This window comes from Gastrolobium bilobum, unplaced genomic scaffold (assembly GCF_033153095.1).
Source record: "Gastrolobium bilobum isolate Gb01-03AN ecotype WA unplaced genomic scaffold, APGP_CSIRO_Gbil_v1 utg63717, whole genome shotgun sequence".
NCBI classification, from domain to species: Eukaryota; Viridiplantae; Streptophyta; class Magnoliopsida; order Fabales; family Fabaceae; genus Gastrolobium; species Gastrolobium bilobum.
In genome coordinates this window covers 48,900-63,843 of record NW_026899875.1, presented here as the reverse complement: position 1 = coordinate 63,843, position 14,944 = coordinate 48,900, and the positions used below count along the sequence as shown (strand labels likewise).

At 35.8% G+C, this 14,944-nt stretch overlaps 1 protein-coding gene across 2 annotated transcripts; it reads right to left on the bottom strand.

Annotated features, from left to right (window-relative positions):
• Window positions 1-1,770: 1,770 nt before the first annotated feature.
• On the bottom strand, window positions 1,771-14,519 carry LOC133294063 (uncharacterized). 2 transcript variants are annotated; one of them, XM_061492714.1, is made up of 5 exons: window positions 14,344-14,519; window positions 12,438-13,755; window positions 10,812-11,081; window positions 9,712-9,867; window positions 1,771-2,134 (listed from the first exon to the last, which is right to left on the bottom strand). In XM_061492714.1, the coding sequence occupies exons 1-5, from the start codon at window positions 14,349-14,351 to the stop codon at window positions 2,015-2,017; spliced, it is 1,872 nt and encodes a 623-aa protein (XP_061348698.1). In that variant the 5' UTR covers window positions 14,352-14,519; the 3' UTR covers window positions 1,771-2,014. The 2 variants fall into 2 exon arrangements, with proteins under 2 accessions (XP_061348698.1, XP_061348699.1); XM_061492715.1 differs by having other exon boundaries at window positions 12,438-13,731.
• Window positions 14,520-14,944: the final 425 nt, after the last annotated feature.

The window sequence follows — 14,944 nt, the reverse complement described above, 5'->3', positions numbered from 1 at the left end:
ATCTCAATATTAGATTGTGATATATATATATATATATATATATATATATATATATATATATATATATGAATCTTTTTTTCTACAGTCAATGTAGACATTGAGCTCAAAACGACGTCATTTTGAAGCAGAAATCAAGGTATTTTTGTAATTATAATTTATTTCAGAGTTATAATAGTCTTATTCATTATAATTTTTTAATTTTTCAATACAAAATGACGTGATTTTGAGAGCAAATGCAGATAACTTATCTACATTCACTTTAGAAACATTAAAGTCATATATATATAATTGTAAAACTAAGAAAAAATAATTTTATTTGTTTTAAATTAAGAGGGCTATAAAGATAAAAGAATACAAATTTTTAAATTAATATATAATATGAAAATTAATGAAAGGAATATATTTATTATGAATAAATAAATTAATAGAGAACAAAAAGGGAAATTTGGAAAATAGCAAGTAATGCAAATATAATTTATAAATTATTTTTTTAATAAAAAAGAAAATGTTTCAGTTTACGGCGCAATGCAATTTCAATCCATTAATTAATTATTTAATTATTATTATTATTTTGAAAAAGAGAAAACCCTTCTAGCTTCCACTTTTCAATTTGGGCATGCATTGTGATTGAAATTTCTAAAAATTAAAATCCACCTTTTCTTCGCTTCTTTATGTTGTTTTGATACTTGTATGATTGTATATCTCATTTCACTTTTCTTGTATCAGTCTACTATCTCTCTTCTTATAACTATCAGTCTATTATTGCTCTTCTTGTTAGTAGCGAACGTGAGCAGAATTGGTAATAATGTTCCGGTTGATGCCAAGATAAGGTAAAACCAGTAGATTCACTCCAATTCATAGCAGGTTACACCGGTTCATTAGCATGTAGAACTCATTATGTTACACGGACTTGTTGACTGGTTTTCGGTTCGAACCGGCCCATCCGGTCCAATTTTTGTAACAACGATAATGAATATAATATAAGGAAAAAGAGAACGCTAGGAATGAATCTCTTTGACCCCGATCAATATTTCATTTTAATATCATGTCATTGAGAAAAAGTAGTCATTTATCTATCAATAATTGATTAATTTTTTTATATAATATAATAATATTAATATGAGATATCAGAAAATTCATTCCTTGTATTTTCATTAGGTGTCACCTATGAAACACCGACACTTTAAAAATATTGATATGTCGTGTCCGATACTTCTCAACACACTTCGACACTCTCCGACACGTTGTAGAGAGTCAAAAAAAGATTCAAAATTTGAATTGCGTTGTGTTTTTAGTTTCAATTATTAGATTCATTGAATTATAATTATCATTTTATTGAGTTTAATATAAATATTTAGAATATCTTATGTTTCTTTACAAAATTAATGGATATAATAAGTTTAACTTTATTTTTTTTTGTTAAATTATTGAGTATTAAATATAATATACATTACATAAATTAAAAATAATATTTAATATCAAAATGTGTCCTAACATGTTAAAATCTAACATTTTTTAGAATTAACGTGTTAGAGTGTCATATCGTATCGTGTCTCGTGTCAGTATCGATGAGAAAATAATTTAGGAAACATTTACTATTTCACACTTTAAAACACAAACGGTTGGTTACATTCAATCAATTTTACTTGCTGAGGGCAATGACATTGAAAAAAACAAATTAGGTAATAACAAGTATATTAGTCGTCTAGTCGTCACATGATCAGCGAAAATTATTACACGGATGAAAAGGTCTATTTAGCAGTTCTCAGAATTTAAGGGTTCAAATGGCAAATTATTAGGTTCATTGTACATCATGAGTTAATATCAGAATCAGAAATTATTTCAAGAAATTTTACAATGTTAAGTTCCCAAGTGTTATTAGAAACTCAATAAGAACAGCAGAAAGAAAAAACGGCATTGAAAATTGAAAACCATCAACAATAGTTAAGTAATTTACCATTAATCCTTCTGCACCACCGTTTTTGAAATTTCACCCAAACAAAATGGTCTCCTTTTACGGGGCCACAATTCCTTCAATGGCGTAAGACATAGAGTTTTCCCAGTTAGCTTCAAATAGCAGCGTCTGCAAAGCGTTCAATACGTCATATTCTGGATCAAGTCTCCGCTGCCACCCCTATAGAGGAGTCAAAAATAAAATGCAACAGAAATTAGTTCATACTTAACCAACACAAATAGAGCAAACCCATGTATAAGCACAAGCTCTCCAACTTGCAAGAATAGGGAGGAAGGCCTTTTTAATGCTATTTTTGTAAACAAAAAGCTATTTTCCAAATTTGAATGCGTAATTTTTCAATCATAATGTAAAGAACTATTTCAACCCAAAATCTTAAAGTGCTGGGTGAAAACCTTTTTAATGGTTTATATTATTTTCTAACACACCAGTGAGGACTTTTTTTTTTTTTGATAAAAGTGGAGGGCCAAGCCCAGAAAACTAGACAGACAGACTACTCAGGTACAAACTCAACTGCTCCAACAACAAGTTGGAACTCAAACTCAACCAAAAAGGCAAACTACTATCAGGGGGAGAGGTATAAAACATCAGCTCTTCACCCTTGAGACTAAAACCATTCTTAGCTAAAAAATCTGCACAATTATTGGACTCTCTAGGGATAAACTCTAGCTGCACATCTTCAAAATCTTGAGCAGCTAGGCGGATCTTATGAATCAGAGATGAAAACCCGCAAGAAGTAGTCTCATTTTCCACGCAAAGAATAGCCTCTTTGCTATCACAACCTATCCAAATCTTAGTGTATTTCAAATCCCCAGCCATCTTAATGCCATAGTATAGGCCCCATAATTCTGCTTCCAATGCAGAGCACTTACCTATATTATGTGAGAATCCACCTTTCCACTCTCCACTAGGGGAACAAATCAAACCCCCACTAGCTCCTTTACTTGAAGCTAAGGTACATGCACCATCAACAAAAATTCTAGCCTGACATTGAGAATTAGGCTGTCCTATATTTCCAGAAAAAATACTAACATCAGAGCCAGACCAAGGGGCTTCAGAACCAGTCCCACTAATATTAACATCTATAGGGCTACTGGTTCTCTTCATATCAGATAAGTAGGCTATGATTGTATGGATATGGTCTTAGGGAAATAAGAAAGCCTCTTCATGAACACTAGAATTTCTCCACTGCCAAAGAAACTAACAAGTAACAAAAAAGATCTCCTTCCAGGATTGCCAAAACTGACTGGAAAATTGCTGAAATAGGTTTAGCTTAAACCAGTCTATTCCTGTAGAAGATACAAAATTAATTGGAACATTACCAGAGAACCATCTTTCCCAAATTTGTCTAGCCACCCTACAATCTCTCAACACATGCAAAACTGTTTCTTGGCCTTCATAGCAATTGGGACATCCAACTTCCCCTCCATTCCACTGACCTGTCAAAGACCTCACAGGAATTTTCTCTAAGCATGCAAGCCAAATGAAAACTGCTATCCTATAGGGGCCTCTCCATCTCCAAATAGCAGTCCAAATTTTATCCTTTCCAACAGAAGGTTCGGATAAGTGACAATATGCATTCCTTACAAAGGACTTGCTTGGGCTATACCACTTCCAATTTAAATAGTCATCTGGGTCATCATTGACAGGAGGTCTAATACCTTTAAGTTTATTTATGGTATCAAAATCTAACCACTGCTGAAGACAGTTCCATTTCCAATCCCCTGTATCAGGATCAACATAATCAAAAAATTTCAAATGAATCTGTGAGTCAGGAGGCTTACACACAGCAAGGTCATAAACACTCACATCCCAACCTCCCCACACATCAGTCCAAAAACATATCTCCCTTCCATTTCCAACCACCCACTCGAGATGTTGGATCAGACTCTCTCTAGCTATGCAGATATTCTTCCACAGAGGAGAGTCAGTAGCTTTCGAGATTACACTTCGGTTAGGCTTTAATTTCCTGCCATACTTGCCTAGCATAACCTGAACCCATAGACTTCTATGATCATTCATGACCTTCCAGGCTAATTTCTGCATAAAAGCTGAATTCTGCCTTCTCAAATTTATAATGCCTAACCCACCACACTCCTTAGAAAGGCACATCTGCTCCCAAGAAACATAGTGAGCTCTTCTTTTACCTTCAGAGTCCCCCCAGATGAAATTCCTCTGTAGTCTCTCAATCTCCTGACACACATGCACTGGCAGCATACTGTTTTGCATATGGAAAGAGGGAATGGCAGAAATAATACTCTTGGCTAAGGTAATCCTACCTGCCAAGGAAAGGCACTTTGATTTCCACCCTTGCAATTTGCCTTGCACTCTTGCTATAGCATCAGCATAATGATCCCTTTTGACTCTTCCATGTCTCATCAAGGATCCCAGATAGCAACCAAGCTTGCTGACTTTTTTAAAACCACTAACAGCAGTAACAGAACTCATAATCTCATGAGGTACATTCTTAGAGAAGTATATGCAGGACTTCTCTACACTAACACTTTGTCCTGACATTACTGAGAATTTTTCCAAGCAGTTGGTGATTGATTCCAGCTGAGATATAGAAGCTTCAGCAAATAAAATGACATCATCTGCAAACATCAAGTGAGATATTGCTGGTCCAGACCTACCAGCCCTCATTGGTCTCCATCTTCCAGCTTCCACCTCATCCATAATTAGATGAGTTAATTTCTCCATACATAGGACAAAAAGATAAGGGGATAATGGATCCCCTTGCCTAATCCCACGTTGAATACTAAATCCAGAAGTCCTAGCACCATTCCACAACACCTCCATGGAAGGACTAGTCACACATCCCAAGATAGCTTCAATCAAATCCCCTGGTAGCTTCACTTCCTCCAAGACTGATCTGATGAACCTCCAACTAAGCTTATCATAGGCTTTCTCCAAGTCAATTTTAATTGACAAGAAACTCTTCCTACCCTTCATTCTATGCATAGCACGAACCATCTCCTGAGCAATGATTATGTTATCTTGGATCTGCCTTCTAGGAACAAAACTAACCTGATTGGGAGAAATGAGATTTCCCAAAAGAGGTTTAATTTTATTAGCAAGAATCTTGCTAAGGCCCTTGTAGATAGAGTTACAAAGGGCAATAGGTCTAAATTGCTTTATTAAACAGGGCCTCTCAATTTTGGGAATGAGAGCTAAGAGGGTATGATTTATCTCCTTAATCAGATTCGGTTGACCAAGATACTTCTGCATACTCCTTAAAATTTGAGCTTTCAGCAAATCCCAATTCCTTTGAAAAAACAAGGCAGGGTATCCATCTGAGCCTGGATCCTTCAAAGGAGCCATTTGGAAGAAAGTTGTTTTCACCTCCTCCATGTCAACATTTAAGGATAGCAAAGCCAACTGATCATCCTTTATTTCTGGCCAATTATTACCAGTTTGCAGCCAGATAGGTTCAGCATTATCTTCCTTGAAGAGTTTCACAAAAAAATTCCTTGCTAAAGAAATCAGTTCCTCTTCCCCACAAACCCAATGTCCAGCTTCATCTTGCAGCTTAATAATTTTATTCTTCTTCCTTCGAATCAAGGTACTAGTATGATAGAACCTAGTATTTCTATCCCCATCCTTTATCCATTCTCCCCTAGATTTTTTATACCAAAGTTGTTCCTCCTGGTTAAGAATAACCGAGAGCTCATCCTTCAGCTTAGCCTCCAGCTGCTCAAGCTGCCTACTATTATTGCTGCTGCTATGTTTTTGAATGCCATCCAATCTAGCAATAATTCTATTTTTCTTGTGTTGAACAAATCCAAAAACATTCTTATTCCAGTCTTTAGAGTTGGAGTGAAGGCTCTCAGGCTATCTGAAATATTGGAAGATTGATTCCAATTAGCTTTCATGAAGTTACCAAATCTAGAATCTTGCTGCCAAGTTGCAAGAAAACGGAAAGGCCTCTCTCTCCACTCAGTTTCCTCCTTTTCCAATCTAACAAGGATAGGAAAGTGATTAGAGAACAGCCTTGGAAGAGTTAGGATATCAGCACCCTCAAAACTAGCTCTCCAAGTTTTGGCAACAGCTCTATCAAGTCTCTTAAAGACCCTGTTCAAATGCATGAATTTTGGCCCCCTCCAAGTAAACCTATTACCACCTCCTCCCAAATCAAATACACCACAAGCATTTAAAACATTTAAAAACTGATTACATCTCCTATAATCAACAGGGCCCCCTCCTCTCTTCTCCTCAGCACAAGTGATCTCATTAAAGTCACCTGAGATTAGCCAAGGCTCATCCATAGTCCTCCCAAGATGCTGCAGCTCTTCCCACAAAATCCTTCGTTTCCCCTCATACGGGCTAGCATAGACAGCCGTAAAAAAGAATCCCTTCATACCATCAAACTCCACCCAACAATGAATCATCTGATCATTCTTTGAAATAAAAGAGATTTTAACATCATTAGCATTCCACATAAGCCAAATGCCTCCATAAAAGCCTTGAGCCTCAACAATAATATGATTGGAAAACCCCAACCTTCTAATAATACTATCAGCCTTTTTCCCACTCACCCTAGGCTCCAGAATAGCAGCCACACCAACTTTATATTTTCTCCTAAACCTACTAAAGGTGCTCCTGAACTGTTTCTTTACAGCACCTCTACAATTCCACGTGAGAATATTCATGATGAGTTATGATTTTTTTGCAAGATCACAAAGCTCTTGCTGCTTTCATCATGACAAACAACCCCTTGATTCTGACTTCCAGGAAGTCCATTCACACAAACATGTTCATTGTTAATATTCATACCAATGCCTAAATCATTTTTAAGAGCTAGATCTACTTCCATACCTGGATTAGCATCTCCCACCTTTGTAGACTCACCCATGATTTGATCAGACTGCACATCTTCTATTCTCGAGCCAGCAGCAGTCACATCATCAACAGAGGAGGTGTTTACAATATGAGTATAGCTATCCTGTTCCATAATAGACTCCCCAGTCTTGCTAATTTCTACCTCCAAGCCATCCTTCTTCTGAAAGGGTGAAAAAAGCACTTCAGAATTCCTAGGATCACATACTTCTACTGGAGCAGCTCCTTTGCCTTTACCCGAAGAAGTCTTAATCACATACTTCTTGGAACTCATTCCCACTGCTTTATTTCAGGCACTTCTTCTACCAGCATTAGGAGCCACAGTTGTGAACATCATTCCAAGCACTGGAGAATCCTGTTTGCTGCTCAGAGAGGAATTCTCCTTGTTAACCAAAGGACTAGCTGAGACAATCATAGTTTGCTTTGTATTAATCCCTCTTGGGATATTCCTTTCCTTGACACCACCATTCTTTGAATCTACCAAATTTTTCCTGTTGGAAATATCCTCACCAAATGCTCTACTATTTCCAGAACCTTGCTTCTGTTGGGGCTGCTGATTTTTCTTCCTGCGATTTACCACCATCCATGGCCCTAATCCTGGAGTGCCAAGATCCTCCATTGGCTGTACAGGAGCCTCATCCGGTTGATGCACATGGGTTGGTTTGGCGTAATCTGGGCAAGAGTCAGAGATATGCCCATACCTTCCACACCTAAGACAAATTAAGAAGAGACCTTCATACTCCACCCTTTTCCTACAACCATCCAGCACATATTCACCCCTCAATGGCTTAGACAGGTCAATTTCTATACAAACTCTGGCAAATCTGGCCCTGTCTCCAGTGGAAGTAGTTCGATCAACTTTAATAACTTTCCCAAGCACCGACCCTAAATGATTTAAAAAAGGAAATTCACAATACTCCTGTGGGATACCTGGGAGACGGATCCATGCTGCAACCTTATGAATATTAGCTTTATCAGGGTCAAAACATGGTTCCCACTTCCTTGTGGCCAGATAATGCCCTAAGATAACCCACGGGCCACCTGTTATGGCAAGATTCATATCCTCCAGACTGCTAAACCGTACCGAGAAGAACTCGTTGCCCAGATCAGCAACGGTGATGCTGCCAGCCTTCGCCCACATCACCTCCAGCCTCTTCTTCATAAACCCAACACCTATTTTCCTACCCAATAGCTTCACAATCAAAGCATTCTTCCACCTCTGGCGCATTCTAGCTCTCGCTTCCATGTTACTCCTTATTTCAACAGAACCATCTTCGCGAACAATGGTCTGAAATCCCCATTCTGAAATCTCCCCCAAATTAGGGTCTAGGGGTTCCAGATCGGGTTCGTCCTCCTCAATCAGCCATGGAACGTTGTCGCCTGACACACCGTTCTCAACACCCGTCACCTCTGCAAAGGACCTCAGCTTCTCATGCACGGAAGACCCAGCCTGAAATTCCTTGATCGCTTCACGCATCACCACCTCCGTTGGAATAATTTCACCACTCTTCGATCTCTTTGTACTCTTTCTCATTATCATCAGAGAATCATTCGCACAATCCCTCACCTCTCCCATTGGAACAATTCAGCAAAACAGAAGGAAAAAAAAAAACCCTTGCAGACAAGAAAATTTCGCGTGCGTAAAGTCACGCGTCTAACCCATCGTTTGATCATTTTTCACCAGTGAGGACTTTTCTAATGATTTATATTATTCTGTAATACATAAGAAACAACCTCACTGCTGTTTCAAGGCTAGCCCTATTTAACTATGACAAATAACAAATAAATTTTCAAAATTGTTGTAGTACTATATACTCCACTGCTAAAATTAGAAATAATCGGACTCGTGAAATCAAAAATAAAAAAAGAAGTGGAATAAATGCAATTAACTGAATAAAAGATTTTTAATTTTAGTGTGTAATATTGAGTCTTTATTTTATTTTTTTTGGTATTTTGTAATATTGAGTCTTTAGTAGTACTACCGAAGTACTGGAAATTTATTCAAAAATAACAGTTTTGGCTCTAAACTTTCAAGCCTAGTCCTGCTTACATAGTTTAAATTGTAACCATTTCATTGAGAATCTAATCTAGATAAACTAGAGCATGTACATCAATTTGCTTGTTACATTTTAAATGCAGCTCCTAATTATTCATATTACCGTAAATTAAACGAAATTATTATCACCTAATTCTTCATGCTTTATACATTCTGAAATGGAGAACATGCAGAAACTAGGGTGATTTGGTCAGGCAAGGAGAAGACCAATAGAAGCTCCAATGGAAAAAGTAAATCGAATGGAGGATAGTTTGAGTCTGATTAAATGTACTCTAAATGGATTTATAGAAATCTTTATTTTTAATATACCAATGGCATCAATTGATCCATGTAGCTGAACCGACCTGGCGGAATAAGGTTTTATTGTTGTTGTATTCATCCTGAAACTAAAAACCAACAACTACTGCTTTTGTTCTCTGTTGTATTTTAATACAAAAAATTATTCTAAGAAACAACAAAGCATTCTAACCATGTCATGCCAACAAGGTGAAAAAGTAAGATCCATATTCAAGTTTATTTAGAAGACCATCAACACTCCAATTCTACTAAAAACATTGCGAAGATGGACATGAGGCACAATAATGGTTTACACCTCAGGTGGTAATGAAAAGTTGTGCATTTCTAAACAAATATTCCACCACATTTTTTAGATTTTTAAAATAATCAATTATTTAAAAATTGAAAAGTATATCCAGATTAGTAATGTGTCACAGCCAAGAAAACAAGATGAATTTTCAACCATATACCAATAGCAATGCACAAAAGCTAAATATTACTGTGTCAACATTCATTTCATTTATAAGGGTGTGAAGAATGCTTAAAAGGGCGATCCTGAGGCAGAAATTACCTCCAGCACCAATGTGGTCACTATTACAGCGCAAATGTTGCCATCTATATTGACTTTATGGCGCCTAACATGCTCAAGCAATTGTTGCATTCGGTCAGATGTGGAGACAGTTTCACCTTCTGAGGACCTCCAAAATTTAAATGATTTATCCACCTCCTGTTAAATGCTAAAAAAATTTATTCACCAAAGGTATGTGCTGATGCTGAAATAAGTATATGACACATTGATATATGTCAATAAAAACAACTCTAAACCATTTGTCAACTGTATAGCAGTTATGGAGATGCAATAGAATAGAAAATCTATTAAAAAAATCATAATCTTTCATCATATGGTCTCGAGATGATGCATAATATAATATATGTAGAAGTGTTTAGACTCACACTTGCTAACACTGATAGAGAATAATATAAAACCACTTTGAGGTGAAATTAAAAATAAGCACAAGGTAAATAAAAAATTAGGCCTGAGCAATATCCACGCTTCAAGCCCAAAAGGGCTCTTGCATGAGGGGGTGTGTTAGAGAATAATATAAAACCATTAAAAAGGCCTTTACCCAACACCTTAAGATTTTAGGTTGAATTGGTTCTTTACAGACACAAACTAGGAGCATCCAGTTAATGTGAATTTTTGTTTTCAAGTCAAAAGTAGTATAATATGTGTACAAACGTTGAAGTCATAATATAATGTGTATGAATGTTTAGACTCACACTTGCAGCACAAACTAGGAGCATCCATTTAACATGAATTTTTGTTTTGAAGTCAAAAGTGGTATGCAATTCCCACAAAAAACAGGTTTGACCATTAAACAAGGGTTTTTCTTAAGTTTTCTGATAATTTTGAAAACTCTAGAGCCTATTTAAATATAGAACTTGAGAATGTCTAAAACTTCATAGCATCAATCAATTAAGGATCTTCAACCCACAACTGGTGATCAGAGGTCAAATGAATGGATGTGTTTCAGATATAGGACTGAATGTGAAGGATAAAATTTGTCACAAATGTAAATTCAAAATAATATTAAGCAGGTTATGTGTTAGTAAGTTATCAGGATATTAATACAAACCGTACATGGAAAACACAAAACAGTAATTATTTACCTCAATGAAAGATTTTGGGTCTGAGCAATTTTGTTGTGTAGATAACATAAGTGCGCACTCTGCTGCAGAGCGGCCATTTAGAAGTGCAACAGCCTTAAAGAATTCCAGTAAATTTTCTCGTTCCCTCTTAGAAAGTTCAGTAGTCATGCCTACATCGAGGAAAATGACATGAGGCCTTGACTTAAAGAGCCACTTAGGTGATGATTTGCGTTTTGCTACACGGACAAGAATATTTCCAGGGTGCATGTCTGCATGGATAAAATTATCCACCTGGAAGAAGAGACATATCTAAGTTAAGGCAATTAATTATTTCACTCAAATGTCTAATTATCCATAAAAAGGGCAACTTGATGCTATGAAATTCCTGCTATGTGCAGGATTCAGGGAAAGAGCAGACCCATATGGATCTATAGTAAACAACCTTATCTTGTATTTATAAGAGGCTGATTACATGAACTGAACCAGTGACTTACAGGTCACATGGCAACAACACTAATCGTTGTGCCAAGGCTCCCCTTTTGTCTAATTATCTATAAGATAACAAATTAGTAATAACATTTTACTACACGAGAAAAGGAGAAACATTGTGGGTCTCTGTGATGCTTTATCACATGCATTTAAGATAAAAAAAATATTAACAAAACATTCATTGAAGATTATGAATATTTTCACAAAATCCTCGAAGAATTCATCATTTCCTCTCTTACTAATTCTTCCTCTTGTCCTAAAATCCGCAAAGGAATGCATATTACAATTAGGAATTTCAGAATGTTAACAAGAGTTTTGTTCAATAATAGGTTTGTTTTCCAATCTTTCTTTATTTCTTTCTTTCTTCTTTCTACTTCTCCTGCTAATTCCCCTTCTTTATTTTGTATTTATTTAATTTTGTTAATAGACATAGTATTATGCTGAGAACCATACATAATATAAAAGGTTGTAATTTGTAACCAGTTTTTGGATGTTACTGAGAGATTAAACAGTTTGTGAAGTAATAAAGCCTTGAACTTCTCTCATTTATATGTAAGATTAACAAGTCTTACTTCCCATCTCAACCGTCAATTTTCCACCCATTTGACGATTATAGTTTATTTGGAATTAATAATTAATTAATAAATATAACTCAATAAATTACAGCCGTAAGATGGACATAAATCAATAGTTGAGATGGGGAGTAAGATTTGTTAATCTTACACGAAAGTCAAAAGATCCTCTCTCTCTCTCTCTCTCTCTCTCTCTCTCTCTCTCAATATATATACATATATATATGGGAAAAGTGTTTGTCATTTTAAATGACATAAAGTTATGTCATTTTAAGAGAGAGATAGACACAGAAATCTTTTTTTATTTAAATTTTAAAATTAAAAAAAACTACTCACTCTCTCTCTCCCATAATTTCCACTTTTCTGTGTCTATCTCTCTCCTAAAATGACATAACTTATGTCATTTAAAATGACAAACACCAAATATGTAATGCAATCTAAATCAACCGGATTAAATATTGGGTACAATATCATATTTTCATGAACTAGATAACACTCAACAGAATCTGAGAAACGCAAAATCCACAACCAAGTTACTGAGGAAGGGAAAACAAAATAAATAGCAAGAGAATTCAGAATATTTTACCAAAAGCATCTTTAAAAGAGCATGTGTTCCAATATGAGCGAGGGAACTTTTGATATGCTCATGTCCTTGAAGCTCATCAACAAAGTGCAAAACATTTTCACCTTGTTCATAGGTTTCCACCAAAACAGATGGATGCACAAGGGGATACAGCGGGATCGGAAAGGAAACATCTTTCCATCTCCGGAAATTATAGATAAAGCGACTAAGATGTGCTGCTTCCCTTGAAAGATCAACTTGAGACATCATGAAAACAGAAAATTGCTGTATGCTTTCATCTAATCTCAACCACTTCAAATTAGGGAAGAAACATGAAATCTTGGCTACAAGATTAATAATGACAAAATCCCTTCTAATTGCTTCAGTAACCCCTGGATGTCTTACCTTCACTGCTACAACCACAGGCTTGATTTGCTGACCAGGGTATTTATATTTTAGTGTAGCTCGATGAACTTGAGCGATGCTACCTGAAGCTATTGGTTCCTCATCAAAAGTTTCAAATATTTCATTCAACTTGCGACCAAATGCTTTTTCAATACATTTTCTGCTATACGTAAATTTATGTGATGGTGCCTGGGTGTAAAATTCTGCAAGTTCACCACAGAGATCTCTAGGAAAGAGATCCGGTCTAGTCGCAGCCCATTGACCCCATTTAATGAATGCCGGGCCAGCTTTTTCAAGAGTAAGGCGTACAACATGAATCCATGTTTTTCTAAATTGAGTGCCAAAGAAGTCAACTAAAGGAGCCATAGCTATGCAAGGAGAGAACAAAATTACTAAATAGATAGCCCTGAGAAACAAGAAAAGAATCTCAAGTGCTTCCAAAAGAGCTGAGGTTAAATACACACGTCCATCTTGTGCACTAAAACACAGTGAATCCCTTGTTGGGATGGATTCTGCTCTTGCCCATGTCTCTTGTGTCCAAGCAAGCTCTCCTACTATGAAGGCAACCACACCATGAGCAACAAAATTTGATTTGAATATAGCCAAACTTACTGCACGGGCAATTTGAACTATTGGCTGTAGAGCTGGCCCTTTATGGAAACACATCCTGTTCCAAAAAACTTGTCCATGCTGGTATTTTGCATTATTTGCAGGAAGGGTATACCAGTTCCTCACTCTGTTATTAATCAACAAGTTAACCTTTGATTTAAATAGCATAAATGGAGTTTGTCCTTTGTGTACAAGTCTATAGTATGAGAAAAATTTGTATGTGGAGTAAGGAAACCCCATTGGATAAACTACTTCCTCCAAGCACCCAGTCTTGTGTTTCAGGTGAACAGAACTTGCAACCCTTCTAACATTTCCACAAGCAAAAAGCCTGCACATTAGATTATACAAATATTCTACACATTCTCAAACCCAAATAAAGCTAAGATATAGAAAAACTAGAATCATATATCAGCAGAAAACTGCACAATCACAAATTCAAATTGATCAAAACAGCATAAAGCCAGTCATACAAATAATAATAATAAATAAATATAAATAATCCAGAAATTAAAAAAAAAAAAAAAAAAAAAAAAAGATGGGGCTTAAGCTTTCAATGTAAATTAGTTTCCACAAAAAATGGAACTTTCTATAGCAAAGTTTTTATGTAGCTCCGGAACCACTTTATTTAGGGCCTTACAACACTACTGAAACAAAGATAAATCCACATTGAAGTTAGGGGTATTACTATTTGGAGTGAAGAACCACAAATTTTTTATTTAAAAAAAAAAAAAAAAACAGAAACAACAAACAAGAACCATATGCCAATTAGTATTAAAATTAGTACTTTTTACATTTCTGAATGATTTAAAAAAGTTGAATGAGTGACATTACTGAGATTATTATGAATTATACAGTGAATGAAATATATGGGGTTTAAATTCAGAAACAGGGTCTTATTGAAAGCCAAAACATGAACCTTGACATGGTGACGTGGATTGTTCCAACGTTGCATAGAACATCCTCGCCCTAGGTCGGTGGAGCTTGGGCTGCGCACGGTGGCGTTAACATGTGTCTGTGTCGGAGGTACCGCAGATAGTCAACGTGGTGGTGGCTGGGTGCTACGAGTTTACGACCTTATTCGGTTCGGCCTGGTTTGCCTTTGGGCCTATGCTTCAAACCACAAAATGTACGATTTTATTTTTATTTTAATTTTTTGGGTTGAGTATAGAAAATTAATTTTATACGTAAACAATTTTTAATAAGAATATTCAACATTTCATTCAATTATAAATTTTGACATAGAAAGTTTTAAAGTATAATTTTAATGAAATATTTTTCTTTCTTTCTAACTGTTAAAATAAGAGAACATGGAATCCAAAAAGAAGTCCTAACTGTTAAAATATAATTTTTTTCCTTGGGCTTTGGCCCTTATCTTACTAAAATGAAATATTAGGTGTTTATCCCAAAGTAATTTGAAATTGTTCCAATAGTATCTATCAGTAGAAAGCCAAGTACTAAACTCATCTCAGCATGTTTAAAAGATTCAATTATCTACCGACTGTATCGCGCTTTGTTAG

Coding starts and splice junctions, on each gene's coding strand:
- LOC133294063 (XM_061492714.1), bottom strand. Junction 9,868..10,811: donor ACCCAAAATCTTTCATTGAG/GTAAATAATTAC, acceptor AGCATTTAACAG/GAGGTGGATAAATCATTTAA. Junction 2,135..9,711: donor TGACCACATTGGTGCTGGAG/GTAATTTCTGCC, acceptor ACTCCTCTATAG/GGGTGGCAGCGGAGACTTGA.